Consider the following 22,705-nt stretch of genomic DNA (forward strand, 5'->3'; position numbering starts at 1 on the left):
GCCAAGTAAGAAAACTGTTCTTGGGGTGAGAGAGAGATTGAAGATATACATTTGTAGTTTTTTGTGGGTTTTCGGGCTATGTGGCCATGTTCTAGAAGAATTTCTTCCTGACATTTCGCCAGCATCTGTGGCTGGCATCTTCAGAGAATATATACATTTGTCTTTGCTTCAAATTTAGTCAAGCCATTTTCCACTTTGTTTGTGTGGTGGAGGGAATGGTTTTAGTTTTTTCCAAACCAATCTTACCGCAGCCATGGAGTGACTTTCCCACATGTAGTTACTGGCAGGGTAACATCTAGACAGTTAGGTCACAAAATAAAATGCTGCTATTAGGCACCAGTTTAAGAGTCAAACCTGTGATTTATTTTTGTATCAAGTAGGATTACTCAGGGTATGTCCTAAAACCTAAACAAAATTATTTACAGAATAATGATGAACTGTAATCACTCAAAGGTAGTTTATATAAACAAGAGCCCAAGAGCTGAACACAAACTAGCAATTACCATTATTCTTAAATAGCTGCTGCTTTCATAAAAGCCCACAAGGAAGGCAGATACTTATCTTATTAACACTGCAGCTTTAAGCTGGAGGAATGAGATGCTCAGCTGGAGTACAGAGTGTGGTGTGGCCTGGCTTCCTATGGAATTTTGCAAAGTATATCGCTTTTGTTTTGTTTTTAAATCTTAAGTTAATAAAGCCATTTCTAATACTTATGATTACTGTAATACATTTATGCTGTGAGATTTCTTTTCAGAAAGGCAATTCTAGATGTGCCTGCCAGTGTACACATCAAATGAACTGAAGTCAGTCACAGAATTCCAGTGAAAGTCAAAGGAAAAAAACTGGGTTTTTTTGCTGTTGCCATTTATGGCTTGGTTCTGGGCTATTTGAAGGAATGTATTTTCTTGTATGAGCCGATTAGGATTTTAAGATCATCTGGAGCGGCCCTCCTCTCTGTCCCACCGCCTTCTCAGGCTCATTTGGTGGGAACAAGGCAGAGGTCCTTCTTGGTGACTGCTCCCAGACTTTGGAATTCCCTCCCCAGAGAGGTCAGGCTGGTCCCATCCCTGCTGTTGGCAGCAAGTTAAAATATTTTGTGCTGTCAGATCTTTACAGATGGTTGAGGTTGGTCTGTTAATGCTCTGTGATGTTGGATTTGAAGGTTTTAAAGGTCTGTATATAGGTTTATTTTTATTGTTTCATGTTTTAGGATTTTTGACTATTTTAATACGTACTGTTTAAAAACTGGGATACAAAACAGCTTACAGATTTTTAAAAATACAGTTAAAACAGACAAAAGTGGGCACTGTAATAGAATTAAATTAGTTCAATAGAATTTAATTTAATTTAATAGAATTAAATTGCATTTTACTCTTTTAATGAGGTGTTTTAATACTCTACTAATATAATTCTATTAAAATGGCCACTTTTGTATGTTTTTAACTGTATTGGGGTTTTTTAAATCTGTAAACTGCTTTATATCCCAGTTTTTTGGGGGGGAAAGTGGTTTATTAATTAATTAATAATGCACTGCTGCTAGGTGAATCTCAGGAGCAGTTTAACTATTTTCCATGTGGACAGGCAATCACCTCTGGTTTCCAACTATGTGATCAAGCTAGCTCTGTAATGCTTTCACAACAGGGAAGCAGTGATGCTTGGCTTAAGTGGCAATCCTCAAGCAATTAGAGCTATCAAACAGTAAGTTTTAAATGGCTATTCCTTGATTAGCTGTCACCTGAATCCACCTTTGGACATTCACTTGCAATGCTTTAATTGCTAACATGAGATTTGTGAGCAAGAGTGTGTATCAAGACCAAAGCTCTGAGTGGCTGAGTTAGGATTTAAAATCCATAAATGAGTTTTTCTTAACACACACACTAATCCCAATGTATTTAGACCTACTATATTATTTCCTCAACATGGTTATTTGCTCAATTGTGCTTCAAGTTAATTCTCAGGATCTCCTTTTTTAATTGGAGAAAAGCTTTAAACCTATTATTTATTTAGTTCAGTTTCTGTCCTGTTCCTTTCCAAGAATTTGAGTTAGAAAAGTGAAAAGCGAAAGGTTTTAAAACAAACCAAGGCCAACTGAAGTATACTGTCAAATGTCTGTTAAACTCTGGCTGATGAATGTCTTCCTAATTTTTTTACAGCTGTTCTGGAAAGTGTCCAGGCTTTGGATTTTGACTTACTTCCAGGGAAACAGAGTTTTCTACATGCTGTTGCTCTTCTATTGGTACAGAAATGATATAGTCAGGTAGGTGCTTTCAATTGATCTTGTTTGGGGAGGGGGAAACTGCTCCAAAGTACAGTATGTGGATAGGAATAAACTATTCATTAAAACCACACAGAGTTTGGGTAAATTTGAGTGCACTTCTGGACCTCACTTTCCTCCCATTTGTGCCCAGAGATGCTTTTTAAAGCCTTGGAATAGGTGAAAATTGTATTCTTTCCTAGAGGGAAAAAAGCAAATTTGACCTGACTACCTAAGGCTGCCTCTGGAAAGCATTCAGATGCCTCAGGGGATACAAAATGCTTCAGGGATTGTTTTCTAAAGAGTGCAAGTATGGTACTGTTCCATCTGTGCTGGCTTCAAAAGTACAATTCAAAGTGCAGGTTATCATTTTTAAATCCCTAAAGGGTTTAGGACCAGGATTTTAAAATTCCATGTCAAGGTCCAGCTCCATGTATCCTTGCACCTAGAAATTCTGTTGTCAGGATTGCTCAGAAGACCCTTTTTGTCTCTTTGGGGTATTAGCAGGACTTCTGATCCTTAACAGAATTTCATAAAATTCTCAGAGTTACTGTCATTAATGATATGCCAGATGTCAAATATACTTTATCACAAAGAGTGTGCATGTGTCTGTGCATGTGAAAGAGAGAGAGAGGCAGTCAGACAGAGAAGTGTGTATGTATGAATGACCCAATGAGAGGTTGGGCTGTCCCTCCACAGTTAACACATCTGGATGGGGACAGGAAACCCAAGGGATGGAATCACAAAGGAGAGAACAGGATGTACAGGCTCAAGAAGAGCTAGAGAAAGATTCCTGGGAGGGAAAGGAGGACCCAGGTGCAACCTATCTACAGGAGATGGGGCCAGGGTGAGGAGAACTTAAGAGAGAGGGTAAGGTGGTTGGACTGGGGTACAGCAGAAGATGTAAGACTGGTGAGGCAGACATGGACAGAGAAAGGAGGGAGGAACTGTGCCCTGGGAGAGAAGGCTGCTACAGTGAAAGAGACCTTGAGAGGGGAGTTTAGGTCAGGAACAACAGAGACCCCACACTTTGAGGGATCCCTGGTTGAGTTACCAAGTCTAGCCCACAGGAGACAGAGAGAGAGAGAGGGTGACAGAGTGTGTCTGGTGGGACACCCATGGCTGTTGTTGGGGTCCAGGAAGATGATTAGGAGTATGGGAAAAAGCTGACTAAGAAAAGTCTGAGAAAACCTAGGAAACACCACCAGGGACTCCCTTAGAACCCAGAGCCAAGTTACAGATTGAACCGGAGGATTAGACACCGGTGCTCCATAGTCAAAGACAGAAAGGAGAAAATAGCAACATATATGTCTATGAATGGCTACAATCTGGAAGGTTCCTTCCTACTGTAGAGCTTTAAGACAGGAAGCTCTAATAAGCTTTGCTTGCTGAGTAAAAGTCTGGCAAGTTGAGCAGGAGTCAATTGTGTGGTCCTCTTCCAGGCAGAGGAAACAATATGCATGACCATCATATGTGGGCTCTTCACCCCATAGGCTAAATATACCTTGAAAAAGTGCTTTGGGGCTGGAAGACTCAGATATGAAGAACTAACAATATAGACAAATGTCAAAATGCTTTTAGAACTTCCCGGCTATTCAACCATGATGGTGGACACAATGGAACTAGGCTTTGGCAGTAATGGATGGTTTGTATGTGTGTGACTAAGGGGGCATGATTACAACCAAAACACAGCTCTAAAAATTTCTAAGGATCTCTGCACAGGCACAGAGCAACCCATAAGTGTGAGTCACAGAGACTACAAAGAAGAGATAATATAACTTTGTTTATAACTTATTTGGAAGAAGTGTTCAACTAGACTATCATAAAAACTATGGGATGCAGATGACTAATGGAGAGAATCAAGAAATTCAAAACGAAAATCAGCATTATAGACTATAATAAATTAGCCTTTGACTGCATCAATCATGAAAAGATATGGAACACTTTCAAAGACATGGAAGTGCCAAGATATTTGCTAATTCTGTTGAGAAAGCTATACTCAAGACAAGAGGCCACTGTTGTGACAGAATATGGAAAAACAGAATGGTTTCCAATTGGCAAGGAGACCAGGCACGGCTGCATTTATCACCCTACTTGTTCAATTTGTATGCACAAAACATGTTCAACTTGTACACAGATCAAATTAAGGCTGTTGCAATTTGGCCACATCATGAGAAAGCATGTCTCCTTAGAGAAGACAATAATACTGGGAAGGAGTGAGGATAGCAGAAAGAGAGGAAGACTGCATGTCCGATGGATAGACTTAATCAAGGCGGGCATGGGCATGGGTCTGCAAAAGTTAAGCAGAACAGTGGAAGACAAGAAGACTTGGAGAAGTCTCAGCCACAATGTTGCCATGCATTGAGGTCGACTCGAGGGCAGTTAACAACAACAACAGGATGCAAATAGGGTAGAAAGAATGTCACTAGACACCAGACTTGGGATATTTATCAGAAAAGTTATCTACTACTAAACATATGATATTAAAATGGGAAATGTTAAAATGCCCCTTGGCCTCCAATACATGCACACACACAACCAACAAATTCAAGATTTACAACTATTTATCTGCATGCATACTTTTGCTAATCTTACTCCAAGTACCCTGCTATTTTCCAGCTAATTAGCAGGTACTAATCAGCAAGAGTACATTGCTACAACAATAATTGGGTTAAAATTACTTAAGTTGCATGAGCAGATTGTTGAGGTACTACATCACTGGCTTATTCTTCTATTGCTTCCTCAATTCGCAGAGATACATGGTGAATATATATTAAAAATCAACTATATCCCATAAGGCGACTGGAAGATGGGAACTGGCTGCAAATAAATACACATTTGTTTGCCTCCAAGGCAGCCAAATGTCAGCACTGTTTCCACCCTGATAGGTTCATATTGGGTTGCTGTTCTAGTGATGTCATGGAAATAAATTTCCTTTAGTTTCTATGGCCTTGATGAAGCATAAAAGATCAAATGGGCAGTAAACAAAATTAGCACATGTGCGTGCATACACACGGAACATAATTTTGGAAAGTCCAAGTAAACAGCTATATACTTTTGAAAAAGAAATTAAGCTTCCAAGAATTGATAATATCCAGCTTATTCATTACAGAAATAGTCAAGACTACAACCACTTTGTCATAGTGGCAGCATACAGTGCCCCCATCTTATATGATGGTCAAGGCTCTAAATCAGATAATGTCTAGCCGGATCAATTGGACCAGTAGTAAGAAACAGGCCAAAGGCTATGCCTGAGACCAAGCCTGATGGCTATGCGGATCTTGATTTAGGAATCTTTAAACTGAGAACTCTGGAATCATTATTTGCAGAGTGTGCGCGCACGCGCACACACACACACACAAAATGACATTTAGGGAGCCTAGCATTCTAATGTCAGAGTATCCACAGAGTATCCTGGAGGAGGAGGAACACTAGGCTCCATACCCCTTTAAGGTATTTCATACTAAAAGGAAGGAGCAAGGTTTAGCAGTGAGAGATCTATATAGAAGGTTTCATAATTCTAATAATGACAGACTCTGTTAGAGGAAGCTGCTCACTAGGCTTGTTCTACCTCACTCCATCCTGTGCTGTGGGCTTCTTGTGAAGAGAAGCTCAAACAAAAGTTCCCTCCTTGTTTTTCTGCAACCCCCCCAGCCCCAGGAAAAGCTCTCTTGAGAATCAGGGTTCCTCACAAAAGACAGGGGATGCAGCACAAGGGCTGTGGTGGTGGTGGTGGTGGTAGCAGCAATGGCGGGGTGGGGGAATCAGTGAAAATGAGGCAGACATGCCCTGCAGGAGAAGAATGTTGCTCATGTACAGTGCCATCATGCAATTTTTGATTAACTCCTCTCTCTTCTTAATCTGAATCAAAACCTTCATTTTAACTGTACACCAATTTGGACCTCTGCACATGAAGAGTAGTGGTTTCACACATTGCTGAGGGTGTCTAATCTTCTTAAGAGGAGGGGTTATTTTTTTAAAAAAATGAGGCAATAAATGGACATCCACAAACAACAAGCCACAAGCTGAACTCTGAATCTATACCTTCATTTTAAATTATTATTATTATTATTATTATTATTATTATTATTAACCTTTATTTATGAAACGCTGTAAATTTACACAGCGCTGTACATACAATCTTTTTAATTAGACGGTTCCCTGTCCTCGGGCTTACAATCTAAAAAGACATGACACAGAAGGAGAAGGGAGCGGTGGAGGGAAAGGGTAAGAGGTCCAGCAGTTCCTCTCTACCTCCAAGGCCTGGACCAAGGCAGATGGACTGGAGGGAGGGCTTGGCTTCATAATGGATGGTTAATCATTTTCCAGGGAAAATACATACTCTCAAGTAGGATAATGCATATACAGTTCATAGCAATACAGGAAATGGTTTGATAAACAGACAACAAAAGAAAACCAAATAGCAAGCGACAATTATGCAATGCCTGGGAAGGCTACTCTGAACAGGATGGTTTTCAACTCCATTTTGAAGCTGGTTAAAGAAGTGATGGCTCTTGCTTGTGGGGGAAGAAGGTTCCAGGAGTGAGGGGCAGCAAGTGAAAAGGGGCGAATCCGGGATGGGGCAGAGGAAATCCTGGGCTGAGATAGCAGACCTTGACTACCAGAATAGAGGGCCCTAATGGGAAGGTGAGGAGAAAGAAGGTCTGATAAGTAAGGAGGGGCCAGTCCATGGAGGGCTTTAAACGTCGACAGCAGGAGCTTATACTGAATGTACTTGAATTGATACAGCCTTTTTTTCTGATGCTCTGTAACAGCAAGGACTTCCCTGTTCACTTCCAACAGGGGGAATGTTTTGCCTGAGGCTTAATGATACTGAAGTGAATGGGGAAGGCTCCACTTGTATGTAAGCCTTTGTAGCCATTGTACATCATGGGTGGGCAACCTGTCCAAATGCAATTCCCATCTGCCAGTACATCTAACAGTGAAGGAAGCTGGAAACATCAGTGAAACAACATCTGGGCAACTACATATTGCTCGCACATGCTTTACATTAACCAGGTCTTGGATTAGAAACATTGGCTTTTATATAATTTCTTTTTTAAAGGAAAAAAAACAACCCAACAACATGGTAAAGATTAAAATAAACCATGAATACTTCTTTTAACATATAAAATGAATATGTGCTGTTTTCCATTTTAAAATGAAGGATGTTTTATTCTAGCTCTTTAAAAACCACTGTCATTCATGTCTTTAGATTCAAAAGGAGATGCTGAATTTCTTGAAATGTGAACATTAATCTGTCAGCTCCTCAGCACCTTATCTGAAAATTGCAGCTAGCAAGATCCTGCCTAAGCGGGATTTCTGAGAATGAGTTGGAGAACCATTTTCAGCACTATCCATATCATGATTTCAAGCAAAACATATTCCAGGAGAGCAGTAAAATATAGCATTCTTTTCTAGAATGATTTATAATTGCAAATGAGAGACATCTTCACCCATAGTGTTATAGAATATGAGGGCTTCATATTATTTAATGTGTTCATCTCTATATGATCTCTTGTAGCACTGAAAACTGGTACAACTGGTAACTAACAGATAAGGTTGCTCTGTCAAGAGAAGTAGCTACATTGGTGGAAGACAGAACAGTGATTAGTCTCTCCCCATGTGCTCCCAAACATGTTTGGGTGTGCTGGGAGCAGCAGAAAGGACAAGAAAGCCTCATTGTATTAGCTATCTGGAGCAGGACAGTGCTAGATTTAGGACAAGACACGTGTCTACTCAAAAGTCAATCATATTGAACACAAAGTGGCACTTGACTCAGGTAAAGAGACAGAACTGCAGTCTAAAACACTCAGTCTAAGTCCTTAGAGACACTATACTTGAGCCTGAGGTCAGAACTCATCATCCCAAGATGTCTGAGCCAGTATTGGAAGAAGCAGCCTTGTATCCCCTCAGATAACATCTAGTTTGATATAAAATGTACAACATGACATTCTCATATGCTTAGCATTCTCAAAACCTGCAAATAGCAGCCAAATACAGTGGCCACACTTATATTATTAGTGAATGCTGCCTCTCTTTGTTATTCCATTTCAGTAAGGATACTAGAACCCTAAAACACTTCAGAAGGGAACTTAAATTAATCAGGTTTTGGAATATCTTCTTAAAAAGACAAGTTTAGCTTATAACTTCTATAGTATCAGGATTTGAGGTCACCTAGTGATATTGATTGGCAGTCATTTGAGACTGGACAAAAGAAAGTACTGCTTCACACAATATACAACATGTGAAATACACTAGTGTAAAACAAGAGGAAGTGTCCTTAGCTTATATTCACTTTAGACATTTTCTTAGCAGCATAGTCCTTCCATGAAATTAGAATTAACTCCAAGTCTAATGAGTGGGTGTGTTATTAAAAGGGATTTACCTACTACATGAGGGAGAATACTCATCACATGCTCTCTCAAAAACAGTGCAGCAGAGTTGTGTGGCATAGCATAGTCAAGACATCTTGTCTGATATCTTTAGCCCTAGTTTTTGAATTCTGACCCCTAGTCAAGTTGATACTATTATTTATTCAAATTCAAATGAACAGAGAGGAGAGAATTAATCACATGCTTAGCCTTGCTTTACCGAAAAAGAAATAAAAGGCTGCCATTTTATAAGTGTAGTTTTTCTCTTCTTTTCACAGGCTGCTTTTCCAGATCTGACAAAAGACTGTAATAATAAATGTCTCCTGCAGGAGTAGCTGGCTTTTCTCTGGCTAAAATATGTACCGCCACACATCAGGTTATTGATTCAAGGAAATAAATCTCTGCAGGAGCAAATATTGACTTTTGTTATGAAAATGGAAGTGAATAACTAACTGAACATTGATTTTTTTTTGTGTAGGAAAGGAATGAAAAAGGGCAGGATTTTAATTTCTCTCTCCTAAGTATTCTTTTACAAAGGATAACATTTCAGTCTGGAAAAGAACAGTTTAGAAAAGTAGTCAACTAAAGATGACAAATCTCTGGTTACACACAAAAAAAGATGTTGCCAAGTGACTTAAAGGTCTGGAATTCGCACATGTGTATTACAAATCTGTTTCCTGACACTGACTGTGCTAGTCTTTAGTGCTAATAATGATTACATATAATAAATGCCATGCTTCCTGATGATCAGAAATGATGATCAAGCTGGGAGAAGATTTGGAATTTGCAGGAACTGGAACTAGGCACAGGGTGATAGCGAGAAAAACCCATACTTTCCTGTAGGCTAGGAATGAAAGTTGCTTAACATATAATGGGGCAGTAAATACACATTTGCTACAGTGTATACCAGGGATGGAAAACACATGGCACTCAAGGTGTTGCTGGACCCAAACTCCCATTATTAATTGCTTCTGACCATGCTGCCTGAGAGTGATGGGAACTGGAGCCCAAAAGAGAGCTTCAGGTTCCCCATCCCTGAGAGCTAATTTCAGCTTCCTGTGAAGTATATTCACAAATTTGTTGCACTGTTAAATCCTATTATTACATATTATTTTATGGAAAACATTTTATAGTTGAGCCTTAGTAATGTCATGTATGAAGGGGGGGGGCTAAGAGAGAGAGAGAGAAATGACTTGGCTCACCTGCACAGCCCTGCATAAGATAGTGGTTTTTTTAAAAAAAAATTCTGATATGCCTTTTAAAAAAATTGGCCAATCACAACTAATTACAAACTGAGGTGTAAAGGGAACATCTTAATCTGGCAGTGATAATGTGAACATCATTGATGTCATCACTCCTTAGACTGGAGGCCATAACACAAAGGCTCACCTTCCCTTGTAACTGTGCCCCTTGCAGCTTCTCTTGGAGGAAGGTCTCAAAGGTTGACCTTAAGATAAGGTCAACTTTGGAAAGAGATAGGAATTCTGTCACATGAAGCTTTGTAAATAAACAGTGCCTGGCGACATTTCAGCAGTCAATGAATCTGGATCAAAATAGGTGTTCTAAGACCAGGCATTCTGATCTGTGACAGCTGTTTTACACATTGGTGCTGTTAACTTAAAATTAGCAGTGGTTAACGTGCATGCAAAATTGACTCCAAGCTATGGAGGCTGAGTTTGTATTATGTCTACAAGTATGCAAACTCTGCCCATTCTCCAAACAGAGATATCCTGAAGCAGGAAGATCTGCTTGGAAAGACTAATACCCCATAGATAAATACCAATATAGTTATCGTGGATACCTGTATCTTCAGCATACAGCTAAATGAAGGGTATATTCCCTACTTTTTCATTCTCAGACCCAAGTGTTTTCAATATGTCAGTGTTCTAAACACTGTTCTAAACAGTGTTCAAATCCACCTTTTACCATGCAATCTATCAAGAGTTCTCCACTCATGCACTTAACCCCCCCCGCCCGCCTGACTGGTCTTGGTTCCAAATAAAGGAACTGATGGGAATGGGCATCACAGTCTCCCTCTCCCCTTGAAATACCTCATACCCTGCAGAATTGGAGGAGGGCAGAGTGTGAAAAGGAGAGGACATGGAAAATTGAGAAACTCCTGCCTATCAAAGTTGTCTCTGCATGATTTGCAGGGTTTCAATCCTTCCCCCTCCCTCTCTTGCACCACAACTGGACACCCCAGTCAGCACAGCTTGGAAAAGTCTCTGGGTAGGGGCTACCAGGGAAAGGGTACACTTTCACCAAACCTCTTCAACACATTTGTATCCCAACCACTGTGCTAACAATGTCAAGGGAAAAATTCCTTGCTACTTAATCCTACAAGATAAATATTCAATTAAAGCCAGAAAGTGGCTTTAAGAAAGTGGGCGGGTGGTGGCCAGGACTGATGGAAGCACAGTTAGAAAAGTGTCATGGAAGGTTATCTCAATATATCACCACGGCAGCAAGACTGTTGTATGCAGAAGAATAGAAGAATTCAACACTACGCACTATGGAGGAATGGTTGTAGAAACTGACAAATTTAGCAGAAACTGGCAAATTGACTTGTTTGATTAGAGAAAGGTTGGAGCCCATTATAGACTTTTTGTGAAAAAAAGGAAATGACTTAGTAACTTTTGGTTTTGATTATTAGAAAGAATAATATATTGAAGGAAGGGAATATACTGTAATTTTTAGAATAAGTAGTATAAATAGGAATATGCATATATAATCACCAAAAGGAAGATCATAAATCAGATATTTCTCATCTTTTTTTCTCTTTTGCTCTTCCTTCTCCGTTAATTTCTGGAATTCTTAAATGTATTTTTAAAAACAGTAATACTGCCCACATTTTCCACTGTATTCCATCCACAGTGACAAGGGAGAATATCCTTACTACAGTGAATTCCCCTCCCCCGAAGAAAAAAAAAAGGGGGGGAGAGCATAATGATCCTTCATTTCAGAACAATTATTTTCTTGAGCCCTGTTAACTTTCTCCCCATTGAACTATAAAGCAGTAAGTTCAGAAGAACACTCAAGTAAACTTTGTAATAGATTTTTTAAAAAAGAAAATGGCAATGAAGTATTCCAGCTCTTGCACTTCTGTGCAGCACTAGTTTATGTAAAATAGCCATTAAAGACATTAGTAAACCACAAGAAACAGTTCAGTAGGATTGGATTGTGTATGACTGAAGGAAGATTCCAAAATTATCAATTTTCACCACCTTGAAAAGTCAAGGTGGAGGTGGAAACAAAACCCTGCTTTTTCCTATGTGCCTGGCCTTGAAGAACCACTACCAAACTCAATATGCTCAATTTGAACTTTAGTTCCACCTCATTAAGTTTTATATCTCTTCACTTTAGCTGTAACTACTATTGGCTGGAATACAGGTTGCATCCATCCATCACCATCTTGAAGGCTAAAAGGTCCCTCTCAATCTTTTACAGTTTTTGAACCATCAAACATTTTACCCAACAGAGGCAGTCTGTTTGCTGAATTTTACAATTCTGTTTGGAAACCTTACTAGATATTTTACAAAGAAATTCTACAAAGACCCCAAAAGATGGCCCTCTACACTAATCCATTCCCTGCTTTGTGGGGAGCAAGCACAATCAGAGACATGTCTGGCAATGTCCCTATAGCCAGACATGAAACTATTACAAAAACACTGAGCCCTCTAGAGGACGCTGGCAGATTTTAACACTGATATCATCATTTCACATCTGTCTACAGAGAGATGTTTCTGTGACCCTGTCCACTCCCCACAAATCAATATGTGGCCATGCTGGAGGGCACGGACTTCAGTGGCTGTTCAATAAGTTGGTGAGGCATTAGGTACTGCGGAAAGAGGAAAGGAATACAATCTCCCACAGCACCCCAAAAAGAACATATGCATATGTAAGCAAAATTTACAGACATATAAGTCCCTAACAGAATGTCAGCCATAGTGTGGGGAAGGTGTGAGAGAACATGTGTTCATGTGCACTTGCTTGTTTAGGAGTTGCATCACTCCCTAGTTTTTGGGCATAGGATGTTCCTTGTATTCTCTCCTTACAGGACAACATTCAGGGAGTTTACAGCTCTCTAGAGTCTTTAAAAAATTACCCTTTGGGGGCTTTCGTACAGAATGGACCTACCTTGATTAATATTGGGCTAAAATAGAATATTTTGTTGAAAATTATGTTGCATAAGGCACAGTATACATTGCATGCTGTGTGAGAAGTCTTGGAAATTAGTGAGTATTTCTCCCAAGAGTTCTCGAAAAAAAACCTGGACACATTGAACCGATTCTGATCCGGGTCAAGGACGGTTTGCAGATCACTAAGGGCAAACTACTTTTAGGCCTGAAGCTCTTGCCTGATCAGCTGAAGTTCCTGAACTCCAACTGCTCTCTGCATTCTTACCTACATCACATTTTCCTTCTTTGAATTCTAGCCACTGAGTCTGAAATGAACCGCTTCATCTCAATTTAAGAAAGCAAAAGACATGGAACAAAGAAAGGGGGAAAAGTAGTGTTGCATAGAAGAGTAATATTCATTAACCACTCTACATTTAACAACAGAAAAACTAAGAAGAGTGAGGTGGAAAAATGTTTGCTTACTTTCGAAAGCAAGCAAATTCAACACTGATTAATATGTTAAGCAATATTGTTCAAAGTGTTTTAAAACACCAGCTTAGGCTTTCATCACTGAAAAAACAAGGTAGATACTGCTAGAAGAAAAGGTGGCTTTGATGCTCTACAGAAACAACTCAGAAAAGATTCAAGTGGTGTTACCTTCCGATCTTCTTTAAAGAGTTCTGCAGCAGATGTGAAATGTGGGATCGAGTTTTTACAGTGTGGGCACCCTGTGGGTAAAGAGAGAAACACTATGAATTACCAAAGCAGTTTAAAGGAAGCATTATGTAACTCTGAATCTATTCAGATCAGCTTTGTGAGGTGAGAAGACGCTCTGGACTTTGAGAGTCTATACACCTGGTCCCACATATGGGTCAGGCGTTCTTCCAATGACTGGAAGGGATGGAGCAATGGCAGCTGGTGCCTCCAATGTCAGTGGGATAGTGATTCCACTCTGGAGTTTACTGTAAAGTAGCTATCCACTGTTCTGAATCCCACTCCCCACCCCACATCCCAATATGACTAACACCTTAAACAGTGCCTTTAAATTTCACACTAAACCCTGGAGCGGATTCAGGGCCACCAATCTTCATGGGACAGAGGGATCATGGAAAAAAGAGAGATTTGTAGAAATGCTCAGCCTGCTCAGTATTATTTTATTTTGTTTTGCTTGATGGCAATATCACAAACTGTAGCCTGCAATCAAAGAAGAAATCTAGGAGTGAATAATTTCATGTCACATTAATTCATATGAGTAACCTAAGGATATTTCACCAGCAAACACCTACCTATGGATTTGTTAGCTGGCACACATCAAGAAGAACAGAGAGTAAAGCAAATGTTCAGAAGATTTTTTTACATTTCATCTTTTGGAGTCTGGTAATGCCTGTGCAATTTTCTTCCTCTCATTTTAATGAACCCTGGGACTGGAGGAGACTGCTTTTTTGTCCCATTACAATCCCTTAATTTTACTAATGGGCTGGGGTTTATCACAATAGTGTCTCTAGCTCTTCCCAACAGTCATCAATCTTAAGTTTTCATCACTTCCAGTTTGGATAGTCATAAATTGGCAACTGTGCCATCACACAAAGAATGTCAGATCATATTCAAGTTTTGTTTTTAAAACACTAATCTTGGAAACAAAAAGACAAAAATACAGCTGCTGTGATTGCCTCTGGGTGAGAAAAGGTTGAGGGAAAATCCCTTATATCAGCCTGTTACAGACTGCCAAAATAAAGCTGCTTCAGGTGTCTTTGGAGGTATGCTGTTTAAATGATGCATGCATCCGAAGAATCCGGAAGCTGCACCAAAGCTGCACTCCAGTGCTTAGGAATGGAGTGTGGCTTTGGCAAGACCTCCGGACTCTTAGGACCCATGCATCATTAAAATAACATACCTCCAAAGAGACCCGAAGCAGCTTTATTTTGGCAGTCTGTAACAGGCCATCATCTGTATGAATAGTTTGGCCCACCAAATGTTGCTGGACTTCATCTATGGCTATGTTGACAATGGGCGTTGGAACCTGCTAATGTCTGGAAGGCCTCATGACTCCCAACCATGTCTTATGCACATGTACATCAGTTATCACAGTATATGTGTTTCTGAGCATTACTTCTTTTACAGATAATTTGATACCAGAGGCAGAATTAATGTGCAAAGAATAGGGAGAACACCAACTACAGTAGTTTGATGCCACCATAAGATCGTAAGCAAACCATGGAACACATTGTTTTGCCAGTTGTGCCAGACTGTCACCCATCAGTATAACCAAGTGGTCACTGGGTATGTGCACGATTAATTTATGACCAAAGAATGATTGTGAAGAAAAAAGGTTGGCATCTTCACTGCAGTACTTATTCAAAAGCTCTGTTAATTCAAAAGCCTTGCATCACATTTGTCTTGCTATACAAGTAGCTTACACTTATTGCTAATCAAACAGCTTTAGTCTGTATCATTTAGTACTAGATCGCCTTTCTCAAATTTTCTTTGTGAAGGAGCTCTTGTGATTCTCAGAGAGCTTCCCTCTAACCAGAAGAGGCACTGCCAGCTGTTTAAACACCTGCAGGCTGCTTACCATTTTCTAACAAGATTGAGACATTTTTACCCTAACCACCATGTGCCTAAGTTGCTATGTGGCCAATGAGCACAACAGTTTCCCATCTCTGCTTTTCCCTCTGCTGTAAAAAGGTTCCCTATAGTCTTCAGTCCCACAGCTTCTCCTGTCTTCACTGCTCAATAGCCCCCTCAGCTCCGATCAGGCACACAACCTGTACATGTTCTCTTACTTGGCCAGCTCTCAGTGCTCTCTCCTTCCTGCCAGCCCTGAATATCTGTGGAAGCGGGGGGGGGGGGGGAGAGTCACCCTGGCCCATATGCCTGCCACTAATTTAATTCTTGTTCTATTTATTTTTGTTGTTGGTCTGACTTACAGCAACTGTAAAATGAACCTATCATGGGGTTTTCTTGGCAGAATTTGTTCAGAGGGGTTTGTCCTTGTCTTCCTCTGAGGCTGAGAGAGTGTGACTTACTTAAGACCATCCAGCAGGTTTCCATGCCCGAGAGGGGATTCGAAATATGGTCTCCAAAATCATAGTCCAATGCTCAAACCCTCTACACCATGCTGGATCTTTTTTTCCCATACCTTCTTTTAAACTATCCAGGAACTAATGTTTAACTAAGAGCGGGGCCTTGGTCTCCTCCTACCACAAGAGAACCTGGCATCCAACCAAGGGATGGATGCTGATAGCACTTCTGAGTGACATTTTTACTGCTGTAACCTAGTCACTATGCAACATATATAGTAAGGGGCACTCTTCATCTTTGAGTTAGCACAGTACAGAATTATGTAGCTAAGTGGCTGGCTTTGTCAACAACCTGTATCCTGCATATTTGGAGACACATTTTATTCTTTCATACCTGTCCAGAAGACTTAAAAAAGAGAGGGAGGGAGAACTCCAGCAACAAACTATCAGATGGAAGGCAGTCTTGTCCTAATATTTCTGCATTGTGCCAGACAGTGATAGATGAGTGTCATTTCCTTTAGTCTCCTTAGGACACACACATATATAGTAGAAGGTGAGCCAAAATGGACAATTCTCAGTGATGATAAGTAACAGGATAAGAGGCACCTTTTTATTTTCAAGTAAACCTCTATCTGTGCTTATATACCGGAAACCGAACAGGAGCAGCACCTCATGAATTCTTGGGTGAAGGCTAGAATAGTCAGAAAAATTATCAGCAAAATTTAGTGTCATAGAACTTACATATCCAATGGCCATCTATTGAGCTTTGGCTTTTTCTGCAAAAAGAACAGATGTGAAGCCTGTGCAGATGTGAATCTCAGGCAGTTAAGAAGTCATTAAAAGTGTGGGAAGAAGCACTTCATATGGAACAGCAAGTCTGTTGCAACTTACAAGGTTACCAAGAACATAAAAATGGGAGGAAACCCAATTCAGTCATTTTTAATATTTAAAGCAAAGGCAGGCTGAGAAAGCATAAAGGATGGAATGAGGAAACCTCTTCTTTTTTTAAACCACACCTCTCTTACACCCACTATTATGCCTTTAATCTATTAATACATTTGCCAAAATAAATGCATTAAAAAGAGGACCATTTTACAAGTGCTGCATGTTTTTGACATATGGAGATGTAGACCCAATTTCATTAGTTGTTTTTCTTTTGATTTTTGAGTGTGAGGCCTCCTTGTGTGAGCAGCATCATGTAGAAAAGTGGTGGGGCCGAATTCTAATTTGGAAAGAATCTCAAGGGACTCGGTCCAGCAGTGGCCAGAGCTATGGGCATGACGTACAAGGCAGGTGGGAGCAGCTGTAAATCCTGTTAGCGAGCTTCAGTGCAACAGCTTCCAGACATTCAAAGCCTTCCCAGTGTACAAGTTTCAGCCTGTAAGCCCGAGCTCCTGTTCCATGTAAAACCTTCTTAGTGTGCAATCCAGAGGACACTATAATGCATGATTTCCTGAAGCTTTAAACTGCCTCTTATATCTGGGTTACAGATATTTGAGATAAGCGTCAGTCATTTTATGGGCCAGATTTGGTGCAAAGACTGGAAATTTCCCTTCCCTAATGTAGAAGGAAGGACCCCATGAAAGAGCAACTTTCTGAAGAGGCCCCACTCACCTTCACAGAGGCTGTTTCTGCAATTCACAGAGTTCTGATCTATCATCAATGACTGTTCAATAACATCATTTAACACATAGGAAACCAAGAAAGGTAACAAGTGAATCCAGTTTTTAGTCCAACTAGGCTATAAATCTCAGAAAGTTGCCTCTAAGTTTTTTCAGTGATTTCATGATTCAGTGCCATTTATATTTTTGTGACAATGTTGTTGTTGCTGCTGCTGTTGTATGCCTTCAAGTTGCTTCTGACTTATGGCAACCCTAAGGTGAACCTATCATGGGTTTTTCTTGGAAAGATTTGTTCACAGGAGGTTTGCCATTCCATTCCCCTGAGGCTGAGAGCATGGGACTTGCCCAAGGTCACTAAGTGGGTTTCATGGCCTAGCTGGGAACTGAACTCTGGTCTCCAGAGTCATAGTGACTCTGAAGGCAGTCAAGACATATCTCTTCCAGCAGGCCTTCCCTGACTGACCTCCTAAAATAGACTGCCCCTCTGTTCACAGCTACTCCACTATTCGCCATCTTTTTAACTTTTTAGTTAACTTTAGCTTGTAAATGTAATTTAAATTTTGTTTATATATGAAATTGAGTGGTTTTTTATGTTGGTAATGGGTTGGGGATTGTAGATTTTTATGATTTACTGGATTATGTATCATATTTTTACATTTTTTGGAACCCACCTCAATCTGAAGGGAGAGGCGGGCTAATACAGTGGTACCTCGGGATACGAAATACCCAGGTTACGAAATTTTCGGGATACGAAAAAATCCCATAGGGAATCATTGTTCCGGGTTACGAATGTTTTTTCGGGTTACGAAAAAACTTTTGGTGCTTTTTTCGGCTTTTTCGCACGGAATCGCGGCTTTTCCCCATTAGCGCCTATGGCAATTCGGCTTACGAAGGCTTTTCGGGTTACGAAAGCGGCCGCGGAACGAATTAATTTCGTAACCCGAGGCACCACTGTAATAATAATAATGTTCAGTGCTCAAACCACCCTGCCAGGCAAAATGCTGGAGCATATATAGAACATTCACTTTATTTTATGTTATTTCAGTGTAAATGACAGAACTATAGCACATATAAACAAGTTATTTCAGGGGTAAAATCCAGCATAGTGGAGGTCTGGATGTTCTGATTATTTCCATAACAGTTTCAAGAACAGGGCCATGTTCAACACACTCGCTGGACTGCGATAAGCATTCGACAGCCGGGTATGATACAGTCAAGAAGATTTCCTCATTAAAATGAGAGGGTTTAAATTTATAGGGAGAATAATTAGTTAGAGGATGAAGGACAAAGTTAAGAACCACAAATCTGGACAAGGGACTGTTGAAGATCAGTATATAAAGGCACAGATGGTTTGCATATTTTACTCAGGCCATGCAGAAATGTTAAAAGGAGAAGTACAAGAGTTTAAAAGGAGGCAAGGAGGAAGAAAATTTTGAATTCAAGGCAACTCTTTGAACAGAAAACAGATGGAAGATAAAGAAACCTATGTAATGTAAATTGCTTAGAAAAAAATTGGAAGGGGTGGAAGCCAACTGTTTAATTTTTAGTCTCTGCACAACTGGTGGCATACAGTATTCAAAGTGAAAGAATGGCATTGTGAAGCTGAGGTCCTACCCGTCAGTCCAGCTAGTGGCACCAACTGAACTGAGGAACACTGAAGGTGCAGTCAGACATACTTTCCAAGAAGCAAGTCTAGCCAAACGATATTGTGAAGTCATCCCACAGAACAATGTGGATCAGGCCTGCAGGGCAGGCCCCCAATGCTTTTATCATCGATCCCACAAAGACAAAAAGTGTTATGCTTCCACTTGGCGGCATCTACAGTCAGATTTCTCTCAGACATCTCTCTCAATACATGCTCAGTTTTCTTGCTCATTTTGTGTTCAGTGAAATTACCACTGCTTTGTAATATAGTTATACCTTTGGAATTAGCAGTTAATCATTTGTAGCTGGTTACTTTTAAGCACTCCTCTTCAAAGTCCTACTTTGCCACTTTGTTATGCTATGGACTGTGTTTCTGTCATCTGAGGACCAGCCTCAGATTACAGACTGATTGTCACCAGAAGTGTAGCCACCAAGTGACTAGCTGGCCATAGGAACTATGCATGTAATTAGCCATATACCTATGGCAAAGAGACTATATTTCAACAGGGGGGTAACTGCATCATTGATCCTTGAGTTCTTCCAAATTCTAGGGATAAAGCACAGCAGCCCTTTACTGATTAGAAGTTTAACAATAACCTATGGCTGGCCATTTACAAACCATATGGGAATAGAACCACACTCTGCTATAATCCAGAAGTAAACTGCCACAGTAAACACATCATTAGTGACTTGTTCTGCATGGAGCACTATAGACTTGTAACAGCCCTTCTGCAACAAATTGGTCACATAGGAGTAATTTCCATGGATGAATCTACATGAATTCCCACTACAGATTTATATGAGAAGGGGATCCTACAGCAATGTAGGGTCACTGCATGTTCACACTGTATATTTATAGTTCCAAGTTCTGTCCAATTGCACTTCATTATTATCCACACATTTATATAGGCATTTCAGGCTAATTTCATAAGATTGAGCTGTGTAGTAAAAAGGTTACAGAAATATTCATTTGAAAGATGCTTCCTGGAAAAAGCAAGGCATGAGCCGACATCAGAGAAAACTCTGAGTAATTCAGCAACAGTAAATCATTAAGCATCTATCTTCCACTCCAAGCGTTTACAAGAAATAGCAGCTGTACCAGTCAAAGAGCATTCATTTTACTGACTGCAATATATATATGTGGCGGACATGTACATTACTGGTAGACATATAGAAATATTATATATATATAATGTCTACCAGTAATAGACATACATGCCTGTCACAGGAGAACAAGAATATCATAAGCAAGCAATATCTTCACATACTCTTTTACACCAGCTCTCTTAGGAATCTATGGGGCCATTCCCACTTGCATTTAAATCACTTTGCGAGTCACATTCACATTGGGTCTCTGAACTGATTCAGGCCTATGCATAGTTCAAACTATGGAAGCATATTATTTCATTATTCCATGAATTCATGTCTTTTTTTGACACAATTGTCATTCCCACTTGATTTGCGCTGATGTCAATCAAACTGCATCATAGGTGGGGAGTAGAAGGTCTCCACAGTGCTCATGGATGCCTCTGAGGGGGTGATGCTGCTCCTCTCCTCCTCCTTGGCAAGCAGTGGGAGCTGGTCTAGCAGCGACAGGAGTCCTCCTCTTCCTCCTCCGCCATCACCTTTGTCGCTGCCGCCCAGCCACTCTCAACAAGAGGAAGGGTGAAGCATATCCAGAGAAGGGGGAACCGTGTCCTCCTTGGCAGTGAGGACATCAGGTCACCCTGGTTACGGGGTTGGACCCAAGTTAAAAGTTTGAGGCTCCATCCCCTTTACACACCTGACGGTGTTTCCCCTCACTCTCACAACCATTGTTTAAACAGAAAGACTAGGGAAATGACTCCAGGTCAGAGTGACCAGAGGTCATTCTCCTTTCTCAGGGCATGTCCTCCATTTGCACCTGCTGTCCAGGAGGAATTGCAAAGGGTCCTCCATTTGGAGCAGGACTAAGTATGAATTTACATTTATATATGAGTGCTTTTAGTGCCGGAGCTCTTGCCCTTGCATTTAAGGCTGGCATTGCATGGAGTTACTGGGAGCCCAATGGCAAGGGATTTAGGCCACTGAGGAGCCACCGAGGGAGAGAGGGGTGATGATAGAAAGGAAGAGAAAGAGAGGAAAAAGTGGGTTTCTTTCCCCAGCCAAACCTTCAACTCAAATGGAGGACCTGCCAGCAAAAATGGGGCACAACACACACACACACACACACAAATTCATGCTTCCTAGTCATGCTCAGAATGGAGGATGTTTTGATATTCCTCCTGGACAGAAGGCTGGAATGTAGGGAGAGTCTTGGGAAAGGAGGACGATCCTAAGGCAACCCTATCGCAGAGATATCTTGGCCAGTTTCTTCAAAGGAGGGTGTGCCATTGCCATCCTCTGAGACTGGGAGAGTGGGACTTGTTCAAGGTCACCCAGGGAGTTTCCATGGCCAAGCTCTCAGGATTTGAACCCTGGTCTCCCAGAGTCCTAGTCCAATGCTCAAGGCACTACATCAACCTGGCTCTCTACTCAGATGTAAATCCCCCCCTACTGCAATGGCACATATTATATAGGAACCCAGAGCTCACAGGAGGGTTCCCTAGGTAAGTGGGGATTTGAACCTGGGGTCCTTTGTTGGCTCTCTACTCAGATGTAAACCCCCCTACTCAAGTGGCTATTAGGACAATGGCATTGGATTCTATAGGAACCCAGTGCTCACAGAGGGGCTATCCCTAGTTAAGCGGGGATCTGAACCCTGCATCCTTTGCTGGTTGGGCCTCTTCAGGGGTTTGATGGGCCTGGGTTGAGGGTGGTGGAGACCTCCAAGTGACTCTGGAGCCCAGGGCCAGGGTGGATGGACGCCCTCACCACAAAGGAGGACATGGCACCGCCAAATGGAGGACCTGCCAGCAAAAATGGGGGACATCACAACCCACCCACCCACCCAAAGCTAACAACACAACATATAAATTCATGCTTCCTAGTCATGCTCAGAATGGAGGGCGTTTTGGAATTTGTCCTGGACAGAAGGTTGGAATGTAGGACAGGTCCTGGGGAAAAAAGAGGGGGGAAATGGCGGATTTCTCAAAAACCAGGGGCGAAATGGGTTACACCCTCTGCCAGCCCTCTTCCATTAGTACCTACCCTCCAGTGCGATGTGATTCAGGTCTGTCGTTTCCACTTGCTGAACATGCTTGCTAATCGATTCTTTTCAAAAGAACCACTTTTTGATCCAAGTGTGAACAAGACACATATCATCCGATCAGCAAATCGCTTTAAATCATAGTGGGAACAGGCCCTCAAGTTTGTGCCTGAAGGTTGAAAACAAATAACCTGGGGGATGTACATCCAAGGCTCTGACCAATCTGCGTGGAAAAGAATTCCACTCAAGAAATCCAAAGATTTCAAGTAGAAAAGCACAAGCCTTGTCCTAAAATATATATAAATAAATGAAGAGCACATTTTCATTTTATTATTCTGCCTCCACGAACCTGGTGGAATTTCATTACCAATTGTTAATTCATTTTGCAATAACTGGTTTGAGCAATGTCAGGGAAGACACTGGAATAGCTGATGTGATCGTGAGAGGAAGCTGTTCACAATATGCCAGGTTGTCATTTCTCCCAAGCCATTTGGTTTCTGTTATAAAGAAAAGTTATTCACAGTGGCACAATTTTTGAAATCCTAT

General features: G+C 40.9%; 2 protein-coding genes and 1 long non-coding RNA gene across 5 annotated transcripts in view; 1 reads left to right on the forward strand and 2 right to left on the reverse strand.

Annotated features, from left to right (window-relative positions):
• Positions 1-22,705, reverse strand: part of SEC22A (SEC22 homolog A, vesicle trafficking protein) — a 1,054,631-nt gene that overhangs the window by 104,018 nt on the left and 927,908 nt on the right. The gene's annotated exons all lie outside the window — the stretch shown is intronic.
• PDIA5 (protein disulfide isomerase family A member 5) overlaps positions 1-22,705 on the reverse strand; it is a 213,893-nt gene that overhangs the window by 11,880 nt on the left and 179,308 nt on the right. For both annotated transcript variants that reach the window (XM_042445080.1, XM_042445081.1), the window contains one exon: positions 13,404-13,474. In XM_042445080.1, the coding sequence (XP_042301014.1) occupies positions 13,404-13,474 (71 nt within the window). The remainder of the gene's footprint in view (positions 1-13,403; positions 13,475-22,705) is intronic.
• LOC121918972 overlaps positions 1-22,705 on the forward strand; it is a 35,296-nt gene that overhangs the window by 3,613 nt on the left and 8,978 nt on the right. The window contains exon 2 of the long non-coding RNA XR_006101358.1: positions 2,154-2,257. This is a non-coding gene — a long non-coding RNA (uncharacterized LOC121918972). The remainder of the gene's footprint in view (positions 1-2,153; positions 2,258-22,705) is intronic.

The sequence above is a fragment of the Sceloporus undulatus genome, chromosome 1, assembly GCF_019175285.1.
Source record: "Sceloporus undulatus isolate JIND9_A2432 ecotype Alabama chromosome 1, SceUnd_v1.1, whole genome shotgun sequence".
NCBI classification, from domain to species: domain Eukaryota; kingdom Metazoa; phylum Chordata; class Lepidosauria; order Squamata; family Phrynosomatidae; genus Sceloporus; species Sceloporus undulatus.